At 45.8% G+C, this 25,587-nt stretch overlaps 1 protein-coding gene across 8 annotated transcripts in view; it reads right to left on the bottom strand.

Annotated features, from left to right (window-relative positions):
* Nucleotides 1–25,587, bottom strand: part of BIN1 (bridging integrator 1) — a 177,038-nt gene that overhangs the window by 22,474 nt on the left and 128,977 nt on the right. For 3 of the 8 annotated variants that reach the window (XM_040358225.1, XM_040358230.1, XM_040358227.1), the window contains 5 exons: nucleotides 20,108–20,152; nucleotides 17,200–17,386; nucleotides 12,438–12,566; nucleotides 3,753–3,851; nucleotides 2,125–2,148 (listed from right to left, as the gene is read on the bottom strand). In XM_040358225.1, coding sequence (XP_040214159.1) covers nucleotides 2,125–2,148; nucleotides 3,753–3,851; nucleotides 12,438–12,566; nucleotides 17,200–17,386; nucleotides 20,108–20,152 — 484 coding nt within the window. The remainder of the gene's footprint in view (nucleotides 1–2,124; nucleotides 2,149–3,752; nucleotides 3,852–12,437; nucleotides 12,567–17,199; nucleotides 17,387–20,107; nucleotides 20,153–25,587) is intronic. The other 5 variants (XM_040358226.1, XM_040358229.1, XM_040358228.1 and 2 more) reach the window with 4 other exon arrangements.

The following is a 25,587-nucleotide window of genomic DNA, read 5'->3' as shown; positions in this document are numbered from 1 at the left end:
AATGTTCTGACCAGTAAAACTTCCAGAAAGCCCCTTAGAAAGGCTGATCAGTGATCACCATATAATAAAGTTGATGGCTCAACATTGCTATACGTGTCCCATTCAATCCTTGTCCCAAGTGACCACAAGTGAAGAGAAATGTCCCCCAAAATGATATATGGCAGCAAACCTGGCAAACCGACTACAACCCAACTCCACTCTTTTACAAAGAAAAGAGGATTAAAGCTGAACTCCAGCCTTCCCTTCAGTCTTGCACAGTTGCTCCTTTCCTGTACTCCAATTGCTTACCGTGAGGTTCTCAAAATGTGCATTATTTGTTATAGCAGGTCCGATAATGACCTCCAGCCAGGAAATGATGGGCTTTAAGCATCATCTAGGCCAGGGGTCTCCAAACTTTCTAAACAAAGGGCCAGTTTACTGTCCATCAGACTTTAGGAGGGCTAGACTGTGGCCAGTGACAGTATAAAATACCCTAGTGTCAGTGGATGAAACAATGTCTCAGGCTTAGTGGTCAGTGGGAGGAGGAACGCCCCCCCCCCACCATTGGGAGGAACGCCCCCACCCGCTTTTGGGAGGAACACACGCCCCCCCCCCCCCCCCGGCATTGGGAGGAACACGGCCCCCCCCGCCATTGGAGGAACGCCCCCCCCCCTGCTGCCATTGGGAGGAACACGGCGCCCCGCCATTGGGAGGAACAGTGCCACATCATTGGTATTTAGTGGAAGGAATAGTTTCTTGTATCAGTGTGAGGAACACTGCCCCAAAGACCGCATACAGGCGAGCAAAGGGCAGTTTTAGCCCATAGGCCACAGTTTGAAGACCTGATCTAGACATTTTCTCTCCAGTCTGATGGTCCCTAGCTTTACTCCCTCATTAGATTTATTGGACAGGGTTTCTGCAACTAATCAAAGCAACCCCAATATGTCCAATCCTACATTACTGTACACCGTTTTATATTAATTGACATTATAATTTGGAGGTTGTAGGAGCTACCATTTGCCCCTCTGAGATGCTATACCCTAGTTCCACATTCCAGACTCTGCTACTGTGTTGTCTACTAAACGAACTTTGAGGCCCCGTACAGACGAGCGGACAGTCCGATGAAAACGGTCAACCGGACCGTTTTCATCGGACATGTCGGCTGGGAGATTTCGGTCTGATGGCTGTACACACCATCAAACCGAAATCCGTGCGGACAGAGAACGCAGTGACGTAGACGACACCGACTTTCTCTATCACGCGAGTTCAATGCTTCCACGCATGCGTCAAATTGATTCTGAGCATGCGCGGCTTTTTGACCGATGCTTTTGCATACCAACAATCGATTTTGACCTATCCATTAGGCGTCCATCGGTTCAATTTTAAAGCAAGTTCTCATTTTTTTTGACGGAAGGATAACTGACCGATGGGGCCCACACACACGATTGGTTTGGACCGATGAAAACGGTCCTTCAGTCCGTTTTCATCGGTTTTGATCGATCGTGTGTACGCGGCCTCAGTGTCTGAGATTGTATTGAAGCCAGAAACAGCCAGGCAGATAGCATGTTTACACTCTAAAATTCTACTTCCCCTTAGGACTAGCCATAGTGATTAAAGCAGAACTGCACTGCATCTAAGCACCACAAAATGAAAATGCTATTAAATGAATTTTTATTATTTAAAGCCAACTCCCTCATCCATCCATGCCCCCATGTTGCTGAGAAATCACTTTGGAAAACACCCCCCCTTCCCCTAGCATTGCTGGCTGCGGCCATCTTGAGTAAGGGCAGATGACTCCGCAGGCATGCGGGCAGGAGGGTGTGCATAGCTGAGAAAACCCCCTCCTCCTCAAGACTCCTGGGATGTATGACATCATTTGCTTAGGCTAGAAACCAGAAAGTAACTGAAGAAATAAGTATAATATAAATCCAGATTAAATTAAAAAATAGTTCATGTCGATTGAAAAAGTGAAGTTGCACTTTAAAGACAAATGTATGAGACAACAGGCTGCAGTGAGGGAGACAAGATGGAGTCAGATATGCTATACAGGATGAACATTGGTCAGATCCAACAACTGTTCTGGTCATAATGTGCAGTAAATCGGCAAGACACAACACGGGTAGGTTAGTGAGTTAGTTTCCTTACCTCCCACATATCCCAAGGTAGCGACTAATCGCAGCAAGGACGAAAAAGAACAAGCAAGACATTGTTATACAATTTGGACGGGGACATTTTTTCGGATTGCATTTTAAGTTTTAATTGTGTTTTAGCAACAATATAACAACAAGACAGAATGGGATATGATGCCACCTCTGGGAGTTTTTCAGCCAGGCTTCTGGAGGTACAAAGATGGCCTACACCTATATAAATGGCATTATCTAACTTTGGTCAAAGCTGCACAGTTTATTTCTATATCTAGGCACCCCTCACCTGCACAGGTAGTTATTAGGTAAAAGTGAACTGTTTAATAGGGAAAAAATAAATAAAAAGTGCATCGAAAGCCAAAACATTTTTGGGTAGGGAAGGGCTAGAAACTGACAGGTTTTACTGCGCTCAGAAAACATAACAAAAGCGCCAGACCAAATGATGAGAGTCCAAAGTAGCTTTGCCAAATCATCATGTGATCACTTGATCCAACTGCTGGATTGTATATCATTTTTGATCAATTGTTAGGTATTTTTTAAAGGCACCCCTGAAGAAACCTCAAGGCACCCTGGTTGAAAAAGGCTGCTTTAACTTGAAGCTGAAGTAAATCCATTTTACAGTTTAAAAAACAGCACGTGTCGGGAAATGTAACACTTCCATTGGTTGTGCTTTCAACCAAACTGTCAAACCATCCAATGGGCTGGTGTCATAACTGATCACATGTGCAGCATCATGGCAGTTGAAGATCAAACTGATCTTCCTTGGCTAAAAACGACAGGAGGGTTGACTTCCACTTTAAGTGCTGACAAATAGGGATTAAAAGATTTACAACTGGTTAACACCAGTGGTGAATTTTGGTTTTGTGCTGTCCTAGGCCTGACGAAACTCGTGCACCCCCCCCCCCCCCCAATTTAAATTCGACCCACAGCTTCCCACCCTTTCCTGTCAAGGCCACACCCCCATTTAAGACCTGCCCTGACATTTTCCATTGGGGACACTAGTTCTGAGGGCCTTGGGGGAGCAGTAGAGTCCCCTAATTTGCAGGGATTTACTCTGACTTCCTGTCTTGCTTTGGAGCCCGTCAGCTGACTGTTTGACAGTTTTTAGCCTCCCGACATGGAATCTGTCTCTCTCTGAGAACTCAGGTGGGAGGTCCACTGTTATGATAGGACAGTCAAAACTAGAAGCAATGCAAAGCCCCGCCCCCTAGTGGCAGAACGCCACCCGCCCACACAATAACTCATTGGTTGGGGCCTGACTCCCTAGCCTCCTCCATGTGTATGGGCTGCCCCCCCCCCGATGGTGGCCCTGCCAGTATCATTATACCGACAGTAGTGTGGTCGCTTAATGGGGGCACTAGACTGATTTGCCTCCCGGGCTATTACCCCCCCCCCCCCCCCCCCCAAGACTGGCGCTACAGTAAAAGGAAGAACTTCTGTAGAATAACCATTCTACAGAATTTCTTCCTTCCATGGTGTGCGCTCAATCTTTTTCTTCAATTACAGAAATTTTGAAGGCTAGCCCCTGGAAACCATGAACCAGTTCCACCATGAACTATTCACTGATAAGTAAAACATAGTGATCACCCAATTTAAAGCCCCCACAAGCATGGAAAAACTCGAACACACCTGAGGTTTAGCAGCAGTCGAACTGGAGTCCGGTTTGAGAGGGTCAAAATCCAGATCTAGTAAGCTGGGCTCCTGCACTGGGGGCCACGCAGCCTCAAACTTGGCAGCACGGAGAAAAAGGTTAGTGGGAATGTTAGAGAGAACGTTATGGGGGTAAGAACATAAGTGCAATGCAGAACCGCTCTTGCTACTGGTGGAGACAGAAGAACCAAGGAATTATCGCCCTCTAATAAGCCGGGGGGGGGGGGGGGGGGGGGGGGTTCAACAAAAAAGTGGATAATTAGTCTTGGTGGCCAACAAACCTGACTGGTCCCTATGGAACAGTCTTCCACTTTTTTGGAGAAGTTCTTCCCCAGTTTCTACAAGTCCCATCAAAACTCTCTATATATGACTTTAGCAACACAAATCCAGTAAAACATCTTCCTAACGACGTTAACCTGAGAGCCAAGACACATCGATGACATTTGTGAGATTTAACAAGCATATCAAAGTACATCTCTGCAGTACATGCGCAATTCCCCACGTTTTATCCCTTAAAGGCCCTGCAAGTACAGAAAAATACCTGTTGATCTGCCAGATGCCTTTTACTAAACTACTCAACCACTCTCTGATCTCCACAACATAAAGGCTACTCATTCTGTAGTCCAAGATAAGAACTAGGGGCCAGATTCAGAAAGAATGACGTAACTTTCGGCGGGCGTAGCGCATCTCATATACGCTACGCCGCCGTAACTTAGATAGGCGAGTACTGTATTCAGAAAGAACTTGTGCCCCAAGTTACGGCGGCGTAGCGTAAATGGGCTGGCGTAAGCCTGCCTAATTCAAATTATCAAGGCAGTGGGCGTGTTGTATTACAATGAGCTGTGACCCCATGTAAATGAGGGGCCGAACGAATGGCGCATGCGCCGTCCATGGACGTATCCCAGTGCGCATGCTCAAAATCACGTCGGCTAGAATGCCTAAGATACGTCGAACACTGCCTACGACGTAAACGTAACTTACGCACAGCCCTATTCATGTACGACTTACATAAACAACGTAAATTTCGACGGTCGTTCCGACGTTTATACCTTGACATTGACTTACCCCTGCTTTATGAGGGGTAAAGTTACGCCGGTCGTACGCCTTACATAAACAGCGTATATTAATACGCCGGGCGCAAGTACGTTTGTGAATCGGCGTATCTAGGTCATTTGCATATTTATAATGGTAACGCCGAATGCGACCAGCGTAACTATGCGCCCACGATACGCCGGCAAGTTATATATCGGACGGCTGAAGCCATGTTTTTGGACGTATCTCGCTTTGTGAATCGGCGCAAAGATGCGACGGCGCACATTTGAAATTACAGCGGCGTATCTTGAGATACGCCGATGTAAATGCTTTCTGAATCTGGCCCTAGGTGTACAAGGAACCGGACAGATCAACAGTTTTTGTGCACTTCGTATATAAGAAAATGCTTCCAATGGAATATTTAACAGACCAAAAGGGAGCATGAAATAGGAGAAGCTCATTGTTGGGGTTTACATACACTTTAATATTTGTAAATTATGTGATCAGACACCCAAAGCCAATGCAAGCTTTGCAGAAGATGATCGTTTTTGTTGCATTTTATTAAATCCCACTTTTGTCTTTACACACTTGTGATCTATTAAACCTTCGGATTTCGTATACAAGACAGTGAAATGTACATAAAACACTGACATGGAGCCACAAGTTCTTAAGAGGTTTATCGATGATGGTTCTTGACTTTGTTCACACAGACAAACCGAGCATCGTCTTACCTTCCCTAATACCGACCTACTGTAGTCTTTCATTTTATGTTCTACACTACTCCTTGGGCCAAACTAGCTCACCAGGCTTCCTCCTTTGATCTTCAGTAAGCGGTTTCTACAGTAGACAATGTATGCAAGCATCACAGTGCCATGAAAATAAATGGTGGACCGAAGTGGGGAAGAGTTGCCAGCACTTATCGTGTATGAATAAATCTACTTTCTTCCATTAGCACCCAGCAGTACTTGGCAGCAAACCCAATGGCATTCTTGGCAAAGGTCTTGTGAATCAAGCAAGGATCCATCATTAGGTAAGCAATATACCCTCCCACGCAAGCTTTTAGTTTCTACAAAATGATCTAAAGCTTTAAGGTGCTTCAGAGCACATCTATGTTGAAATTTTAGCTTAAAGCTATATTAAGCTTGCTGTGATTGATAAATAATATCAAGATATCAGGTGAATTACTTACCTATAAATAATGTCTTGGACTCCCTGCTGAGGCATTTAGTCATGTGACCTCTGCCGAGGAGGAATATCATCCGATCTCCCATCATCTCATTTAAAGAGATCACATGATCAGATACCCCAGATTTTGGTCACATGACCAGTACCATTTTTCTCACAAAAGGAAAAGTATGTCACCCCTTTTATTATTCTTCATCCAATCCAGCAAAAAAATGTTAAAATACACTACATGGTCAAAACGTATGCTCATACCTATTCATATTCACAAAGCTAGCTTCATAAAAAGATATGGTTTGGGTAATTTGAGCCCTAAACTCAAGCATGCTAAATACTTCTGGGAGGAATTCCTCTGCAACACCAGTACCTGACCTCACCCCTACTAAACGCCTCATGGTACCTGATCTTTTTTTTTTTTTTTCAAAGTGTATTTTGTGCGTGTACTCGAGAGAGGAGCTGGACTGCAGGAGTTGGGAGTAGCCTGGCCTCCCCCAGAGGCAATCTGCCACCTTTCTCCATGCCCCGGGTGGCAATGGCGGGTGTGTGAGGGGGTCCTCCCACACAGCCCGCCCTACCTGCTCCACTTTGAAGCCCAACGGGGCAGAGGGACTCCCTATAAGGGAGTGAGAGGATCTAGCCCGCTCAACCAGCCCCGTTAGTCCTTCGTCTCTCTTTTTAGAGACCGCGTGGTCAAAGTGCGTGCATGTTAACCCAATTTCGAGTGCGTGCAAGTGTGGTGGTTTTTGTGGGAGGGGTGTGGACGTACTAAGCGCAGGCTTACCTCGCATAGCACACCCACCGGGAGCTGGGCTGAGACCACCAAACTCAATTCACATGTAGCCGAGACCGGGATCCGAACCCCTAGCTGCAGAGGTGAATGGCTTGTCAGCGCAGTGCCAATCGCGTTGAGCCACCGCAGCTCTACTGAATATTGTTGGGTTAATTGTAGGTACTGATGTTAGAGAAGAATTCATCCCAAAGGTGCTCAGTAGGGTTGAGGTTCAGTACTGATGCTGGAGAAGAATTATTCCTAAAGCTATTCAGTTGGGTTGACTTCAGGTACTGATAGAGAACAATTTATCCCAAAGATGTTCAGTAGTGTTGAGGTCAGGTACCAATGATTGGAAAATAATTCATCCCAAAAGGCATTCAGTAGGGTTAATTGTAGGTACTGATGTTGGGGAAGAATAAATCCCTACTGATACCTTTTGGAATGAATTATTTTCCATCATTGGTACCGGACCTCAACATTACTGAACATCTTTGAGATGAATTGTTCTCCATCAATACCTGAAGTCAACCCCACTGAATAGCTTTAGGAAAAATTATTCTCCAGCATCAGTACTGGACTTCAACCCTACTGAACACCTTTGGGATGAATTCTTCTCTAACATCAGTACTGGTCCTCAACCCAACTAAAAATATTTGGAATTCTTCTCCAGTAATACCAGACCTCAACCCTACTGAACACCTTTGGGATGAATTCTTCTCCAACATCAGTACTGGTCCTCAACCCAACTGAAAATATTTGGAATTCTTCTCCAGGAAAAAACAGACCTCAACCCTACTGAACACCTTTGGGATGAATTATCCCCCCCCCCCCCCCCAACATCGGTAACTAACCTCAATCCCAACAAATACCTTTGGGATAAATTCTTCTCTGGACTTTAACAATTCTAAACATCTTTGGGATGAGTCTTCACCAACATTGGTACCCGATTTTAACCCTAATGAACACTTTCGGGATGAATTCTTCTCCAATAGCAGTATCTGATCTCAACCCTACCTCTGATATGAAATAGAATGCCAATTGCTAGCCAGGTCATCCTGTCCAACACTTCCCAACCTCACAAATTCCCTTTTGGGTGAAAGTCCACACATTCCTAAAGGCAGACTTTTTTTGTGGAAAGCCCTCCCAGAAGAGTGAATCGACTCCATATTAAATGGCCATGGCCTTGAAATGGGACATCCAACAAACTCACATAGGTGTGAAATTCAAGCGTTCACAAACCTGTGGCCATGTAGTGCAGTTTTGCCTAGGAGTCCAGTCCAACTTTCATTTAGTTGATGTACACATTTAAATATCTTGATGCGTAGTCAAAATTCTTACCTTTCGCCGGTTTAATAGTTGCAGTCAAATGCAGTCGGGTCAACCCCTAAGTTGACTAATCCATAGATGTGCAGAGTGGCTACCAACAACAGAGTCACCAATATTGTACAATTCATTGGGCAGATTGAACAGAGCTTAGTGCATAATCATGAGGCTCAATATTCAACAATTCAATGTAAGAGTAAAGTGTAGAAGAACAATTTAACCAATCAGAATTCAGTCTCATGTGTTCCGATTGGTGAAGGATGGTTGCATGGTTTTGGTGCCATGGCACGGACATTTGTACACTGCTCTTTCCTGCAAACCACAGAACCAACCCTCACAATAACCTCTGCTAGATCAGCAGGGGGAGCATTTCGTGTTACATGAATAGACGGCTCTGCTGGACTTGAAGCTGGAGGCAGCTGTCACAAGTACCACCAAGACATCTCCACATCAACCAACAAGTGTAAAAAATAAATAAAACATGCACATTGAAAAAACAAGCAAGGCACCAGGACCTGCGGCATGCACATGGAATTAGCACAGCACATGCACACAGTAAAGGTTCCTCAGTGACGTCCAGCGGACACTGGCTTTTTCTTGGGCGAGGTACAAGAGTTGATTTTGTCATTATCCCTATACAGAAAATCCTTTTAATACTATAAAGGGCTCATTTAAAGTTGTAGCAGCCCTTACCACCCTTCTGAAAAGTGATTGGTGGTTGATCCCTTTTGAAAGGGTAGTTGACAGGCGGCTGGGATAGGTCACCTCCTCGTCGCGGGACAGCTGCGCCATGGCCCTGTGAACTTGAATGGATCATGTTTTAGGGCATTACTGAGTGCTGAACTTAACTTTTGCTACAGAATCAGGGCCTTAGCATGTGTACAGCCCCGAGTTGCTGCCTATCCTTGTTCAGGTGGGTGGTCAGGGGCAGTAAAACGACGACAAACCCACATATGAATAAGCCCTAAGATGAGGATCTAGCATTGTATTTTTTAACCACTTCCATAACGCACAAATTCCAGCACTCCTCGCCATCATGTAAAAAAAAAAATTTTTTTTTTGCTAGAAAATTACTCAGAACCCCCAAACATTATATATATTGTTTAGCAGACACCCTAGGGAATAAAATGCCATTGCAACTCTTTATGTTCACGGTATTTGCACAACAATTTTTCAAACGCAAAGACCCCACATCTCTCCTCCAAGCATCAGATCAAAAATATGAACGATCTGATGCTTTCTAGCAGAGAACCTGGCTTAGTTTACTTCCGGCGGCCTAAACGTGACGTCATAACGTCGCGCCCGGGCCTCCGAGAGACAGATTGGCGGGGACCATCTGTCCCTCGGTTTTCTCTATTACTTCCTTCCTTCTCCGGGTCTCCGATCGCACAGGAGAGCGGTGGGTGGGAGTTTGGCGGTATGGAAGTGGTTAAACACACCCGCTCTAAATGGGTTTGAAAGCCTTTAACGCCTTCATGATCAGGAGAGATGGCAACGATGGAGGAGGGGGAACGAGGACAGCTGCGGGGGGTTCGATCTCAGGTAAGTAATTCATAACTAGCTCATTATGCCTTTTGTCTTGCAGGGCGTTTTTTTTTTTTGCAGAGGGTTTACTTCCTCTTCAACTTGAATGAGAGCCGAATACAGCAAGCTCTGCTGAAGCCCTTAACGAACCTTTTGAGGTCCATCTTGGGAAACGTAAACACAAGCTACTAACAGGCTTAGGTAAGCTTCACTTCAGCTTATTTAAAACCTGCTGAAGCCTGCCAGGTGCTTAAAGTGGACCTTCCAGACCCCCCGCCTCCAACAAAAACAGCCCCAACCTCTGAGGCTTCTGGGAGTTATATGTGACATCACTGTGCCTTCCGCAGAGGCAGAAGCTCAAAATCCCACAAGAATGCACCTTAGCCAATTACTTGACCAGTCAGGTTTCCCACTAACATCTAGGTTTAAAGTGTGTCAGGGCATAGGTCCGTGTGGCCTACAAGATGCCGTCATTTAGCAAGGTAGCCAGAGTCCGCTGGAGCAAAAAAGGGCAAAAGGTTAGTAAGTATTTTTTTTTTTCTTCCACAGAGGTGTCACTTCTTAGAATAACCAAAAAGATTGCCGGATTTTTGGGTTCTGTTGGGAATTTCTTATTCCAATTCAAAAGCAACGCCAAATACTATCCTGAAGCTTCCTAGATAGAGAATAGGTTCCCAACCCCAACACTCTGACATCTAGAATCATTTTCAAATGTATGAGATCATCTGAGATGTCTGACAATCACAGGGAGAACATGCAAACTCCACCAAGATGGCACACTGACCGGTATAAAACTGGGGACCCCAGTGTCCAACCCCTCCCCCCCTCCCCAGTGTTGCAAGGCAGAAAGGTCAACCGCTAAGCCACTGTGCTCATCTTCATTCTTTGGCATCAAATGGAAATAGCCTTCATAGAACCCAAAATGCTCACCTTCCGATACTCCAGTTTATATCCCCCCCCCCCCCTCTTTCTTTGGCGAGCTTTGAGAGCCTTCAAAATGTGTTGAATTCCCCTGATAACCTCAAACATCAAATAAATTCTTAATCTGGACTTTATAAGTGGAGTGACGATTCCCTACTTCTTCTACATGCTTCTATAAGGTCGTCTACAAAAAAAAAAAAAAAAGGAGCTGCCAGTGAATAACCAGCCAAAAAGATGTCTGACCGACCTATAATTGAACTCAGTGCTCATCACCATTCAGAGCCATCTTAATGCAAGGGCACTCCTGTGCACTGCCCAGGGGCCCCAGGTACATGGGGGCCCCCACAATAATCTTGCATTACATCATACTCTGCAACTGTTCCGGATTTGCTGGGACTGTCACGCTTTTTACTAAACTGTTCTGATATGGTCGTGTCCCAGGAAGCATCTCTTCAGATATTTCTTTCAGATATTAGAACATAATTCTGCAAGGACTTGCCTCCGATTTGATTTGGGATTTGTACTGCGCCCCCTTAGATTTTTAGCCTCTAAAATGTAACACAGACCAAGCTATCTCTGGTCATTTAACCTAAAGCACGGTGGGTTATCAGTCGTCACCCTCCTGGAGTGCCAAGATTAAGCTCCCCAACAGATGGAGATGCACACCTAACCTAGAACTAGGATCCCCAACAGATGGTAATCTTAGTCTAGGTTAGGTGTAGAACTCTCCAACAGATGGAGTGCCCTGCCTGACCTAGGCTAAGATCACCCACAGATAAAGAATTTCCTGCCTAACCCAGACTAAGATCCCCAACAGATGGAGAGTTCCCCTCCTAACCCAGACAGTGTTCCACCAACTTAGACTATGGTCACCAACAGATGGAAAGTTCCTAACCTAGACTAAGATCAACCACCAATGAAATGCGCCCCACCTAACCTAGACTATGATCATCAACACATGAAAAGTTCCCCACCTAACCCAGACTAAGATCCCTAACAGATGGAAAGCTCACCACCTAACCTAGACTAAGATAGCCAACAGATGAATAGTGCCCCACCTAACCTAGACTAGGAGTACCAACAGGGAAATAGTGCCCCACCTAACCTAGATTAGGAGCACCAACAGATGAATAGTGCCCCACCTAACCTAGACTAGGAGTACCAACAGATGAATAGTGCCCCACCTAACCTAGACTGGGAGTACCAACAGATGAAGTGTTCCCTGCCTAACCCAGTTTCTCACCCAACCTAGACAACCATCACCAAGCATATGGAAAATTTGCCACCTAACCTAGACCAAGATCACCAACAGATAAAATGTGCCTCATCTACTAGACTATGATCATCAACAGATGAAAAGTTCTCCACCTAACCCAGACTAAGATCACCAACAGATGGAGAATTCCCTGCCTAACCAAGGCTAAGATCCCCAACACATGGAGAGTTCCACACCTAACCTAGATTATGTTCCCCAACAAACCTAGACTATGATCACCAACAGCCGAAGAGTTCCCCACCTAACCTAGACTAAGATCCCTAACAGATGGAAAGCTCACCACCTAACCCAGACTAAGATCCCCAACAGATGGAGTTTCTCACCCAACCTAGACTCTGTTCCCCACCTAACCTAGACGAAGATCACCAAGCATATGAAAGTTTGCCACCTAACCTAGAGTAAGAATCACAAACGGATGAAGAGTTTCCCACTTAACCAAGACTATGATCACCAACAAAAGAAAAGTCCTCGGCCTAACCTTGACTAAGATCCCCAAAAGATGGAGAGTTCCCTGCCTATCCTACAACAAGTCCTAATTTGGGCTTCTTTGGTCTTCTCCCCAAAGTGACACCTCCTACAGCGCTGGGCATGCATGTGTTAGTGCATTGCAGGCAGGTGGGCAGCAGCCGCTAACCTGTGAGGGAGTGGTCACACTTATTTCGGGCACAAAACTGTCATCAAACAGACCGATGATATTTTCCTGCTTGATGTCCCTGGACGGCGTGTGTTTTGGTGGTGGTGGGACCGGTGGGCCTCTCCTCAGCTACATGCAAGTAAAATACCAGCAAAGACAATCCACACGAACCCCCCACCCAAAAGGAAAAAAAGAAAAAAAAAGACATACAAAAATTAGCAAAAAAACACACAATAGGGAACGTCACAGGTCCATCCCATGGCGGATGTTGCGCTATTTCACCTTCCGCATTGGATGAACGCTTCACAAATGTGTATTAATACACAAACAGCATATAAACAGGGTGAGGAGCACAGGAAACACAAGGATCAAAACAAAAATTAAAATGTTAAAAACATTTAGGAGCAATATAAAAACAAAAATACAAGCACAAGGGAAATTCATGTAACATCCTGTTTTTATAGATTGGCTCTTTCAATATTTAAATATTTTAGTTGTCACTACAATCTATGTGATATAAAAGGAGTGGTAATGTCACTCTTTTACCAGCAGATGGTGCTGTTGTCCTGCAAGAAATACACCGTGCCAAATAAATACACAACCAAATTTTTTTTTACTAGATTTAGAGATTTACTAAAAATGGTGCACACAGAATCTGGTGAAGCTGTGCCCAGAAACCAATCAGCTTCCAGGTTTTATTGCCAAAGCTTAAGTGAACAAGCTGAATATAGAAAACCGATTGGTGACCATGCGCAGCTGCGTCAGATTCCGAGTGCCCCGGTTTTAGTAAATCTCCCCCAACGTGACAACTTCTGAAGGAAAAAAAAACACCACTTAAGTTGGGCTTAAACTTGCTGCAAAAGCGGGTATATAAACTAACTTCTTAAAGTTTGCATTATAAACCATTAACCACTTAAGACCCGGACCATTATGCAGGTTAAAGGACCTTTTTGCGATTCGGCACTGCGTCGCTTTAACCGACAATTGCGCGGTCGTGTGACGTGGCTCCCAAACAAAATTGGTGTCCTTTTTTCCCACAAATAGAGCTTTCTTTTGGTGGTATTTGATCACCTCTGCGGTTTTTATTCTTTGCGCTATAAACAAAAATAGAGCGACAATTTTAAAAAAAATGCAATATTTTTTACGTTTTGCTATAATAAATATCCCCCAAAAAAGATAAAAAAAACATTTCCCTCAGTTTAGGCCGATACGTATTCTTCTACCTATTTTTGGTAAAAAATAATCGCAATAAGTGTTTAACGATTGGTTTGTGCAAAAGTTATAGCGTTTACAAAATGGGGCATAGTTTTAAGGCATTTTTATTAATATATATTTTTTATTACCAATGGCGGCGATCAGCGATTTTTTCCGTGACTGCGACATTATGGCGGACACTTTGGACGATTTTGACGCATTTTTGGGACCATTGTCATTTTCACAGCGAAAAGTGCTATAAAAATGCACTGATTACTATGAAAATGACAATTGCAGTTTAGGAGTTAACCACTAGGGGGAGCTGTAGGGGTTAAGTGTGACCTCATATGTGTTTCTAACTGTAGGGGGGCGGGGCTGGACGTGTGATGTCATTGATCGTCTTTCCCTATATCAGGGAACACACGATCAATGACAGCGCCACAGTGAAGAACGGGGAAGCTGTGTTTACACTCACGCCTCTCCCCGTTCTTCAGCCCTGGTGACCGATCGCGGGACACCGGTGGCGATCGGGTTCACGGGTCCCGCATGCGCGGTCACAGAGCTTCGGACCAGGTCGCTGTCGCGCTCGTGACCCCACGGCTGGGCCTTAAAAGAGACACGTACAGATACGTGCTTGTGCCCAGCCGTGCCATTCTGCCAGCGTGAAGGGGTTCTTAAGTGGTTAAAATACATAGCTGGGTATTAACCGCTTGCCTACCGACGCCAGTAGATATATGTCGACAGAATGGCACGGTTGCGCAAAGTACAAGTACGTTGCTTTGAATTTGCAGTTGTGCGGGCGTGCGCAGGTGCCCCTGCCACGAGCACCGTGACCGTGGGGACCCGTGGACTCGATGTCTGCCGGTGTCCCGCGATCATGTCACAGAGCTGCAGAACAGGGAGATGTCGGTGTAAACAAGGCATTTCCCTGTTCTGCCTAGTGAAAGGACACTGATCTACTGCTCCCTGTCATCGGGAGCAGCGATTACGGTTGTGTCACTACTAGCCTATCCCCCCCCACAGTTAGAATCCCTCCCTAGGACACACTTAACCCCTTCCTCACCCCCTAGTGGTTAACCTCTTCCCTGCCAGTGTCATTTACTCAGTAATCAGGGCATTTTTATAGCACTGATCGCTGTATAAATGACAATGGTCCCAAAATAGCGTCAAAAGCGTCCGATTGGTGTCCGCCGCAGTCCCAATAAAAATAAATAAAAAATCGCCGAAAAATAATTAATAATAAAAGTGCCATAAAACGATCCCCTATTTTGTAGACGCTTTAACTTTTGTGCAAACCAATCAATATACGCTTATTTACAAAAAATATGTAGAAGAATACGTATCGGCCTAAACTGAGGAAAACATTTTTTTTTATATATCTTTTTTGGGGATATTTATTATAGCAAAAAGGAAAAAAAATATTGCTTTTTTTTCAAAATTGTCCCTCTATTTTTGTTTATAGCGCAAAAAATAAAAACCGCAGAGGTGATCAAATACCACCAAAAGAAAGCTCTATTTGTGCGTTCCTCAGAACAGTGTTTTCTGAAGGGTCTTCATCTGCTCAGACGTAGAGAAGAAGTAGCAGAAATTAGAATTTATGAAGAAGTTTCTCAAAATAGGAAAGTAAAACTTGAATACAAGAGAGAACACACAAGAAGTGTGAAGACACAGAGGAGCAAACGGAGAACAATCTGTAAGCCACCTAAAGAAAAGACCTAAGAAAGGGTTAGAGAATGGTTAGTCAGAAACTCGATTATATGAGATAATCAAGTGAAATCCTGAAGGTCTACAACCAGAAAAGCACGATAGAGACGGAACCCAAGCCAACAGACACTATGGAGAAGATCTGGTCCCACCAAAGGAAAGGTCTACTGCTCCAGCCAAACAACCGTACTAGACATGTGCAATTTGTTTCGTTCCGAATTTAACGACATTTGGACAAATTCGTTAATGCCGAAATTTCCAAATTTTTACATTTCCGAATTTTCAAATTCTGAATTATTAAATATTTTCATTTTCTAATTTCCGATTTGTCCCCCAATTCAGAATTTCAGATTTGCCCCCAATTCAGAATTTCCGATTTGCCCCCAATTCAGAATTTCCGATTTGCCCCCAATTCAGAATTTCCTAATTTCCCCCCCATTCAGAATTTCCAATTTCCCCCCCAATTCAGAATTTCCGATTTTTTATAATTTCGTAAATTAAAAAAAAAAAATCCAGATTACGGAAATTAGAAGAAAAAAAAAAACAGAAATTAGAAAATTCTGAATTCAAAAATTGGAAATTAGGAAAGAATTTGAACATTCGGAAATCTGAAAATTTGGATTTTTCAAATTTTCGAAAAAAAGCAAAAAAAAAAACGACTTAAAAAGAAAATGAAAGAATTTTCTGGCAGTGCACATGTCTAAACCGTACAGTACAGACTATAGCGGGATGATGACCCATGAACTTTAGGATGAATATTTATGAAGAGAAGGAAAAAACAAAAATTGAGCTCCAGCCAAACAACCATACTAGACGTGTGCAATTAGTTTACTTTCAAATTCGTTCTTTTAACAACATTTTGACAAATTCGTTAATTCCAAATTTTTTAAAATTGACACATTTTTAAATTTCGGAAATTCGAAAATCTGAAATAAAAAAAATAAAAATAGAAAATTAAAAATATGAAAATTTTAAAAAAAAATGTAAAATTTGAAAGTTCGAAAATCTGAAAATTTTCACATTTCCGAAAAAGCTAAAAAACAAAAATAAAATGAAAATGAACAAATTTTTCGGCAGTGCACATGTCTAAACCGTACAGTATAGACCAGTGATGGCGAACCTTGGCACGCCAGATGTTTTGGAACTACATTTCCCATGATGCTCATGCACATGGGCGTCCGCTGAACTTTTTTCAGGGGGGGGGGGGGGGGGGACATCATTTTAAGGTCATCCATGCTCAGGTCCCTTTTTGAGAATGTCATGAAGGGGAGGGGCTTAGTCATTATCACATAAAGCGCAGGTATGCAAAGGTTTGAGAAACCTGATGCAACTATCAAGCAACTTTGAATAACAATATCATAAAAAAATGGAGCCCCCCAAGGAAATAACCCCCTCCCTCTCTCTGTCAGCTGGAGCTAGAAGAGAGAGAGCGGATCTAATTGGATTCGCCGTGCCGCCACCTTGCTTCCTGCCTGCTGTTTTTCTCAACGAGGATCATGGCACCGATTTCTAGGGGGGGGGGGGGGGCAAGCACCCTCCCTTGCCCTATGGAGCGGACGCCCATGCTCATGCACTCTGCAGTATAGATGGGCATCTTGGGAAATGTAGTGCCAAAAACATCTGGGGTGCCAAGGTTCGCCATCCCTGGTATAGACTATGGTGGGATGATGACCCATGAACTTTAGGATGGATATTTATGAAGAGAAGAAAAAAAACACAAAATTTAGCAAAAAGTGGATGAGGAGCATCTAAAAACCCAAATCTGTTCACTGTACAGGAGAAAACCACAACATCTACAGTTCACTAAACTATCAGGCTGTAAATAAAATATTTTGGTGGACGTGGCAGTCGCGCCGATTGATACCTGAGAGGGGGATTTGGAGATGGTCACAGTTGGGGTGTCCTGGAAGAACGTAGCGGTTGCAGCAGCAGTTGGGGACACCAGAGACTCCTCGGCATCGTGATTGGTGGTCTTCTCCTCGGCGCTGGGGGCTGGAGGACCATCCGGAGGAGAGGTTGTGGTCTTGTTGGCTTTAGCAAGGCTGGAGTCGCTGGGGAAAAGAAATAAATAAAGCAATGAGGACAATTTAGTGGATATTATCTTTAAATATTTTAGTTACATTGCATGGACATGCAACCTTTTTTTCAGTCATACTCGTTTGTCTCTACATCTTTAGGCCTCGTACACACGATCGGTTAACCAGAGGACAACGGTCTGATGAACCGTTTTCATCGGTCAAAACCGATCGTGTGTGGGCCCCATAGGTTATTTAACTATCGGTTAAAAAAAAGCCAACTTGCTTTAAATTTAACCGATGGATTCCTAACCGATAGGTCAAAAACGATCGTTAGTAGGCACGACCATCGGTTAAAAATCCACGCATGCTCAGAATCAAGTCGACACATGCCTGGAAGCATTGAACTTCGTTTTTTGCAGCACGTCGTGTTTTACGTCACCGCGTTCTGACACGATCGTTTTTTTAAACGATGGTGTGTACGCACGACGGACCATCAGTCAGCTTCATCGGTTAACCGACGACAGCGGTCCTTCCGACCGTTCTCATCGGATGGACTGATCATGTGTATGAGGCTTTAGAACATCAAGGCGTCAAATATACACAGAGAGTTATGGAGAATGGCGCAGGTAGGGATCCAGCCAAGCTACAACATAATCACCATCAATGAATGTGCTGTGGGGGGGGTAGGATTATACTAAAAGTCCATGGGACCAAGGAGATCCATGGCAGCTCCTCAACGAGACTGAAGTATACTCTGCAGGAGCTGCGGTGGCTCAACGCGATTGGCACTGCGCTGACAAGCCATTCACCACTTGAGTTTGGTGGGCTCAGCCCGGCTCCCGGTGGGTGTGCTATGCGAGGTAAGCCTGCGCTTAGTACGCCCACCCCCCCTCCCACAAAAACCACCACACTTACACACGCACTTGAAATTGGGTTAACATGCACGCACTTTGACCACGCGGTCTCTAAAAAGAGAGGCGAAGGACTAATGGGGCTGGTTGAGCGGGCTAGATCCTCTCACTCCCTTATAGGGAGTCCCTCTGCCCTGTTGGGTTTCAAAGCGGAGCAGGTAGGGCGGGCTGTGTGGGAGGACCCCCTCACACACCCGCCATTGCCACCCAGGGGGAAGGAGAAAGGGGGGAGGCCTGCCTACTCCCAACTCCTGCAGTCCGGCTCCTCTCTCGAGTACACGCACAAAATACACTTAAAAAAAAAAAAGAAGTATACTCTGCAATAAAGGAAAAAAGCAGAGGGTGCCAACTAAGTGCAGCATATCCACGTCAGCCCCGGACCATTTGTCTGGCCAAAGACTAGAGCACTTTTTGCGATTCGGCATTGCGTCGCTTTAACCGACAGTTGCGCGGTCGTGCGACGTGGCTCCGAAACAATTGGCGTCCTTTTTGGCAACCCTGATGGGTTATACTTCCTCTTATTTCCCTGCAAAGGTAAAGCATAATGGGCCAGTATGGATCGCATAGTAGCCCATTATGTGTCACTTACCTCTCTAGCAGCGAGCGTCCATTCTTCAACCCTCTTCCATCCGGGGGCCACAAACTCCAGCTCTGTGACTGGCCGGAGTCGGGAGCCGCCAGTCACGGCACGACCCCCCCTTTAGAAATGGCACGGTCGCCATTTCTAAGGTGCACTTGCGCCGTTGCCTACGGCGCATGCGCTGTAGACATCGGCGGCGCACAGCTCTATTGTAATTATCTCCTAGAAAAATCTGTTGCACAGGTGCACAGGTCCCCCTCTTCGAACCAAGCCCACCCCCCCCCCCATTCCCGCTGATCTCCAGTTGTCCGGGGCTTAGACATCCCCTGAGCTGAATGTCCAATATGTACCTCATCAGGGACATTTTGGAGCATTCTAATTGGTCAGCACCATCACATGGGCAGCGCCGACCAATCAGCTGGCGCAGTAATACTAGGGCTTAGAACCGGAGATTTCCGCAGTCCAGGTCAGCAGGACCGGGGGGGAGGGGGGCCTGTGTAAGTTTGCCTTACAATTTTTTTCTGTAAAAGGTGAACTTGCCCTTCAAAAAGGACATGCGTGTTCCAGTGCGTTTTACAGCATTCCAGTGCGTTTTTTTATGCGTTTTACAGCATTCCAGTACAGTCTAGTGCAGGAAAAATGCAGCATGTTATACTTTTTTTTTTCCCTGGAACTGCAAGCCCCGGTGGGAACTAGGCAGCGAATCCTGCGCTTTTCCTGCACCGCAATTGAAATCGCACGGCGTTAATGGGATCTGCTGTAAAAGTTAACAACACCCCGAAAAACAGCTCGCAGAATGCAGTGCGATTGCCAGAACCAGATCGCATTGCAATCAGTTTCAGGCGCGGCAAAAAAAAAAAAAGAAGGAGGATCCTGCATCTGGTGTAGACTCGGAGCGATCTGAGCAATGCAAATCGCACTGCACAGATATCACAGGGATGCGGTGCGATTCCCGTGCGAATCACATGCGGTATCCCACGCCCACCACAAGTGTGAACCCAGGAGGAAGGGAAGGTTTTTCGATTTTATATGGACCTCTCGGGGCAACAACATTTCCGATCTCACGCCAACGCATGCAGAGTAAAACGAAGGGTTAATTCCACACATTACACATCCAGAACACAGAAAACACGATTAGAAGGGATTAATAAATCCATTGGCATCAGAAAAAAAACGGGAAAATGCGCGTCGGTCACATGATCATTAAATGGCACACGCTGAGCACCCCTGGTTATAGCGCAAGATGCGACCTCCACCAACTACCTGCTCTTCTTTGACCTCAGCCGGGAGAATAGGTTGGGCTTCTTTCTGTGGGAGGTGTCGGGGGAACAATGGCGGTCAATACAGAGCAAAAAAAATTAACAAAATGCAAAAAAATAAATAAATTTAAAAATAAAAAGAAACACTGCTTGGGGAGGAAATAGAAACTCTGAAATGATTTATTTCTGATCAGTCCTAAGAAGAAAGAAGAAGAAAGAAGAAGGAAGAAGAAGGAAGAAGAAGGAAGAAGAAGGAAGAAGAAGGAAGAAGAAGGAAGAAGAAGGAAGAAGAAGGAAGAATACAATACAAGTACCAACACCGCTATTGGTGCAAACCTACCATCAGATCTTATATTATTATTATTATTATTATTATTATTATACAGGGTTTATATAGCGCCATCATCTTGCTCAGCGCTTTACAACACAGGGGCAATATCCATATATGTGTAACATTTCCAGTCATCACCCATCATTGGGGTAGATTCAGGTACCTGCGCTTCTTCTTACGGCGGCGCAGCGTATCGCATTTACGCTACCCCGCCGTAACTTACAGGAGCAAGTGCAGTATTCACAAAGCACTTGCTCCGTAAGTAGCGGCGGCGTAGCGTAAATGGGGCTGGCGTAAGCGCACGTAATTCAAATGTGGAAGGGGGGGCGTGTTTTATGTAAATGTACGATGACCTGACGTGATTGACGTTTTGTACGGACGTCGTTTGCGCAAGTCGTTCGCGAATAGGGCTGGACGTAATCTACGTTCACGTCAAAACCATTGGTTTCGACGTGAACGTAAATTACATCCAGCCCTATTCGCGAACGACTTACGCAAAAAAATTAAAATTTTGAAGCGGGAACGACGTCCATACTTCACATTGGCTGCGCCTCCTATTAGCAGGAGCAACCTTACGCAGAAAAAGCCTTTACGCAAACCACGTAAAAAAACTACCGCCGGGCGCACGTACGTTTGTGAATCGGCGTATCTAGGTAATTTGCATATTCTACGCCGAAAACAACGGAAGCGCCCAACGTAATATTTCACACAATTCTACGCAGTCGCATTCAAGTTACGTCGGCGGAGGAAGCCTATTTTTTTCCGCGTATCTGCCTTTGAGAATCGGCGTAACGATACGCCGGCGCAGATTTCAAATTACGGCGGCGTATCTGGAGATACGCCGCCGTAAATGAATGCCAAGTCAATCTACCCCATTGAGATCACAGTACTCCCCCCTGACAATGTCTTCATTCGGCGCCGTCTTCGTTCAGGCATCAGGACCACCATGTCCTTTCTGGACTGAGATGCCGGCTCACAGATGATACAATCAGGGCCGATCCGCCCTATAGGCTCACTATGCAAGCCGCTTAGGGCCCCGCAAAGCTGTGGAGGGCCCCCCAAATTACTAGAGGCCCCGCCTGGTCAGAAGTCACTTTCAGCCCCTCACCCCGCTTCTCGACTTGCTGGCTGCATGGGAGAAGAGGTAAGAAGTCGGCACCCCCCCCCCGCTTCCTCATTTTAATGTAAGATGTAATTTCCGTCAGCAGAACCCCCCCCCTACCCCCGCTTCTCAACTTGAATGTCACGGTCGAGCAGGATTCAGGCCACAGCGGTGTGCAGTACCACATTTGGCCTGATGTGGGGGGGCCGCCGAAGCGGAGTCGAGCCGTTCGGAAAAACTCAGTTCCCGAAGGCTTTCCGAGTACAGACGAGCTGTCCCTGAGCCTTGCAGAGTATTTCCGAAGGCTCTCCGGCCCCCCCCCCCACCTCTGGCCACATGCGGTATTGCATGCCATAGAAGTCAATGCGGAACAAATCATTTTAATTTCCATTGACTTCTATGGGGAAACTCGCTTTGATATGCGAGTGCTTTGGATTACAAGCATTCTCCTGGAACGGATTATACTCGTAATCCGAGGTTCCGCTTGTGTATCAGAATTTGTTGCCATTTTAGAATTTTGATATCTCAGAGAGAAGTCGGCGTTCTCTGAGATATTGGGTTAGAAATCTAAAGTTTTCATAAGAGAATTCAGTGTTTCGGCAGAGATTTGGGGCCAGATTCACGAAAAATTACGGCGGCGTAACGCATGTCCTTTACGTTACTCCGCCGCAAGTTTTCATCGCAAGTGCTTGATTCACAAAGCACTTGCGTGTAAACTTGCGGCGTAGCGTAAAGCCGTCCGGCGCAAGCCCGCCTAATTCAAATGGGGCGGGGACCATTTAAATTAGGCGCGTTCCCGCCCCGGACGTACTGCACATGCTCCGTTTTGAAATTTCCCGCCGTGCTTTGCGCGAAACGACGTCGCCCCGACGTAATGTTTTGAACGGCGACGTGCGTTACGTACTTTCGTATTCCCGGACGACTTACGCAAAAAAAAAATTGAAATTCGACGTGGGAACGACGGCCATACTTTAACATGGGCTGTCTATTGTTACACCACCTAAATAGCGGCCGCAACTTGGCGACGCGGAAAGCCGACTAGTGACGACGTAAGAGAATGCGACGAACGCGCGTACCTTCGTGGATCGCCGTAAACAGCTAATTAGCATACCCGACGCGGAAAACGGCGCAAACTCCACCCAGCGGCCGCCGAAGTATTGCATCCTATGATCCGAAGGCGTACGAAGCCATACGCCTGTCGGATCTTAGCCAAATGCCGCCGTATCTTTGTTTGTGAATTACAAATAAAGATACGACGCGGCAAATTTGAAAGTACGCCGGAGTATCAGCAGATACTCCGGCGTACTTCTTCTGTGAATCTGGCCCTATATTTCAGAATTACGGACATAATTCCACAGAACATTTCTTTCCTTGGATCCGGTGATCTTCTGTACTAGATCCATGTACTTGTCAAAGCAAGAAGAAAGCCACATAAGAATATAAAAACGCAAGGGGCTTGGAAATTATCTCTAAGGTGCCCCCTCCCCCGATGTATGGAGATCGCCCCTTACAGGAGTGTTAATCCTCGGAATTCAATTTCTCCAGCCAGCTTTCCTCCGTGGCGCAGTGGAGGATTCTAGAAGCGGGTGAAGTCTCTCTCTCTCCGCAGTCGGTGACATTGGCTGAGGAGAGATGTAATAGAACCCGCAGGGGCATTAGCGTGAGCCGTATGATTCATGGAGTCTGCGACCGCCAGCCCACGCCTGACCTGAGGGGAATGCGGCGGACGGAGATTGGCACGATCGCTCCGGCTTGCTGACAACGACCATCGCCCTCCCTAGTCACTTCAGAGTCCGCAGAAACCACGGTGCCAGCGCAATGTGATAGCAGGACGTAGAATAAATATCTATACCAGTAGGGGGATGGGCAGAATTCATAAGCCAAACGAAAAGTAGAGATGAATTTACAGAAGAAAAAAAAATGAAGGAAATTTCTTTCAGAGAACGTGCGATTAACACTGGACAGTATGCTCACCGCTCTACACTGTGCTGCTGGAGAACAGGAAATGGGAGGACTCTGCGCCTACTACTTCAGCTAAAATACTCTGCTCTGCTGGAGGACTCTGCTTCTTCCTATACCCAACTCTCCCCTCCTTAAATACTCGGCTCTGCTGGAGGACTCCGCTCCATCCTCTAACCCTCCTGCCCTGAACTGCTCTACTCGGGGACTCTGCTCCTTCTTCCATCTAACTCTCCTCTACTGAAATACTCTGCTCTGCTGGGGGACTCTGCTTCTGCCTCTACCCAACTCTCCTCTCCTGAAATGCTCTGCTCTGCTGCAGGACTCTGCTCCTTCCTCTACCCAACTCTCCTCTCCTGAAATGCTCTGCTCTGCTGGAGGACTCTGCTTCTTCTTTTATACAACTCTCCTCTCCTGAAATGCTCTGCTCCTTCCTCTACCCAACTCTCCTCTCCTGAAAAATACTCTGCACTGCTGGAGGACTCCGCTTCTTCCTCTACCAAACGTTCCCCTCCTGAAATACTGTGCACTGCTTGGGGACTCTGTTCCTTTCTCTATCTAACCCTCCTGCCCTGAACTACTCTGCTCTGTTGGAGGACTCTGATCCTTCCTCTATAACTCTCCTCTACTGAAATACTCTGCTTGAGGACTCTGCTTCTTCCCAACTCTCCTCTCCTGAAATACTCCGTACTGCTGGGGGACTTTGCTCCTTCTGCTATCTAACCCACCTGCCCTGAACTACCCTGCTCTGTTGAAGGACTCCGCTTCTTCCTCTACCCAACTCTCCTTTTCTGAAATACTCTGCTGCAGGACTCTGCTCCTTCCTTTTATATACAACTCTCCTCTCCTGAAATACTATGCTCCTTCCTCTACCCAACTCTCCTCTCCTGAACTACTCTGCAGTGCTGGAGGACTCTGCTTCTTCCTCTATAACTCCCCTCTCCTGAAATACTCTGCTGGAGGACTCTGCTCCTTCCTCTATAACTCTCCTCTCCTGAAATACTCTGCTGGAGGATTCTGCTTCTTCAGCTACCAAACTCTCCTCTCCTGAAATACTATGCTCTACCCAACTCTCCTCTACTCTGCTTCTTCCTTTACCCAACTCTTCTCTCCTAAAATATTCTGCACTGCTGGGGGACTCTGCTCCTTCCTCTATCTAACCCTCCTGCCCTGAACTACTCTTCTCGAGGACTCTGCTCCTTCCTCTGTAACTCTCCTCTACTGAAATACTCTGCTCGAGGACTCTGTTCTTCCTCTACCCAACTCTCCTGAAATACTCTGTACTGCTGGGGACTCTGCTCTTTCCTCTATCTACCCCTCCTCTCCTGAAATACTCTGCTCTGCTGCAGGACTCCATTTCAGAAGAGGAGATTTGGGTAGAGGAAGAATCACTCTGCTCTGCTGGAGGACTCCGCTTCTTCCTCTACCCAACTCTCCTCTCCTGAAATACTCTGCTCTGCTGCAGGACTCTGCTTCTTCCTCTATAACTCTCCCGAAATACTCTGGTGGAGGACTCTGCTTCTTTCGCTACCCAACTCCCCTCTCCCGAAATACTCTGCTGGAGGACTCTGCTTCTTCCTTTACCCAACTCTCCTCTGCTCGAGGACTCCGCTTCTTCCTCTACCCAACTCTCCTCTCCTGAAATACTCTACTCTGCTGCAGGACTCTGCTTCTTCCTCTATAACTCTCCTCTCCTGAAATACTCTGCTGGAGAACTCTGCTCCCTCCTCCATCTAAACCTCCTGCCCTAAACTACTCTGCTCTGTTGGAGGACTCTGCTCTGTCCATTTGAATATTATGAGACTCGCTGGAACTGAATAATACGTTTAGAAACATCTTCAGTATTATGGAACAAGTCCAGTTGAATGTGACCAGACTCGCTGGGACTGAAGAAGTAGCTTGAATAAGTTTTGAAACATCATCACAGAACAAGGCCAGTTAAATGTGACCTACTACTAGATACGTCCAGGGCAATCTTTAAGGCAGGGCAAAAAGGGGCAGCTGTCATTGTTGGGGGGCCCAAAGCAGCTGCCTCATACTTCCCAACAATCGCAGGAATTTTTTTTTTGCCCAGGATCCAATCAACAGTAAA

Source organism: Rana temporaria, chromosome 6 (assembly GCF_905171775.1).
Source record: "Rana temporaria chromosome 6, aRanTem1.1, whole genome shotgun sequence".
Classification (NCBI taxonomy): domain Eukaryota; kingdom Metazoa; phylum Chordata; class Amphibia; order Anura; family Ranidae; genus Rana; species Rana temporaria.
The sequence above is the reverse complement of the archived record's forward strand: the minus strand, read 5'-3'. Positions and strand labels throughout refer to the sequence as shown.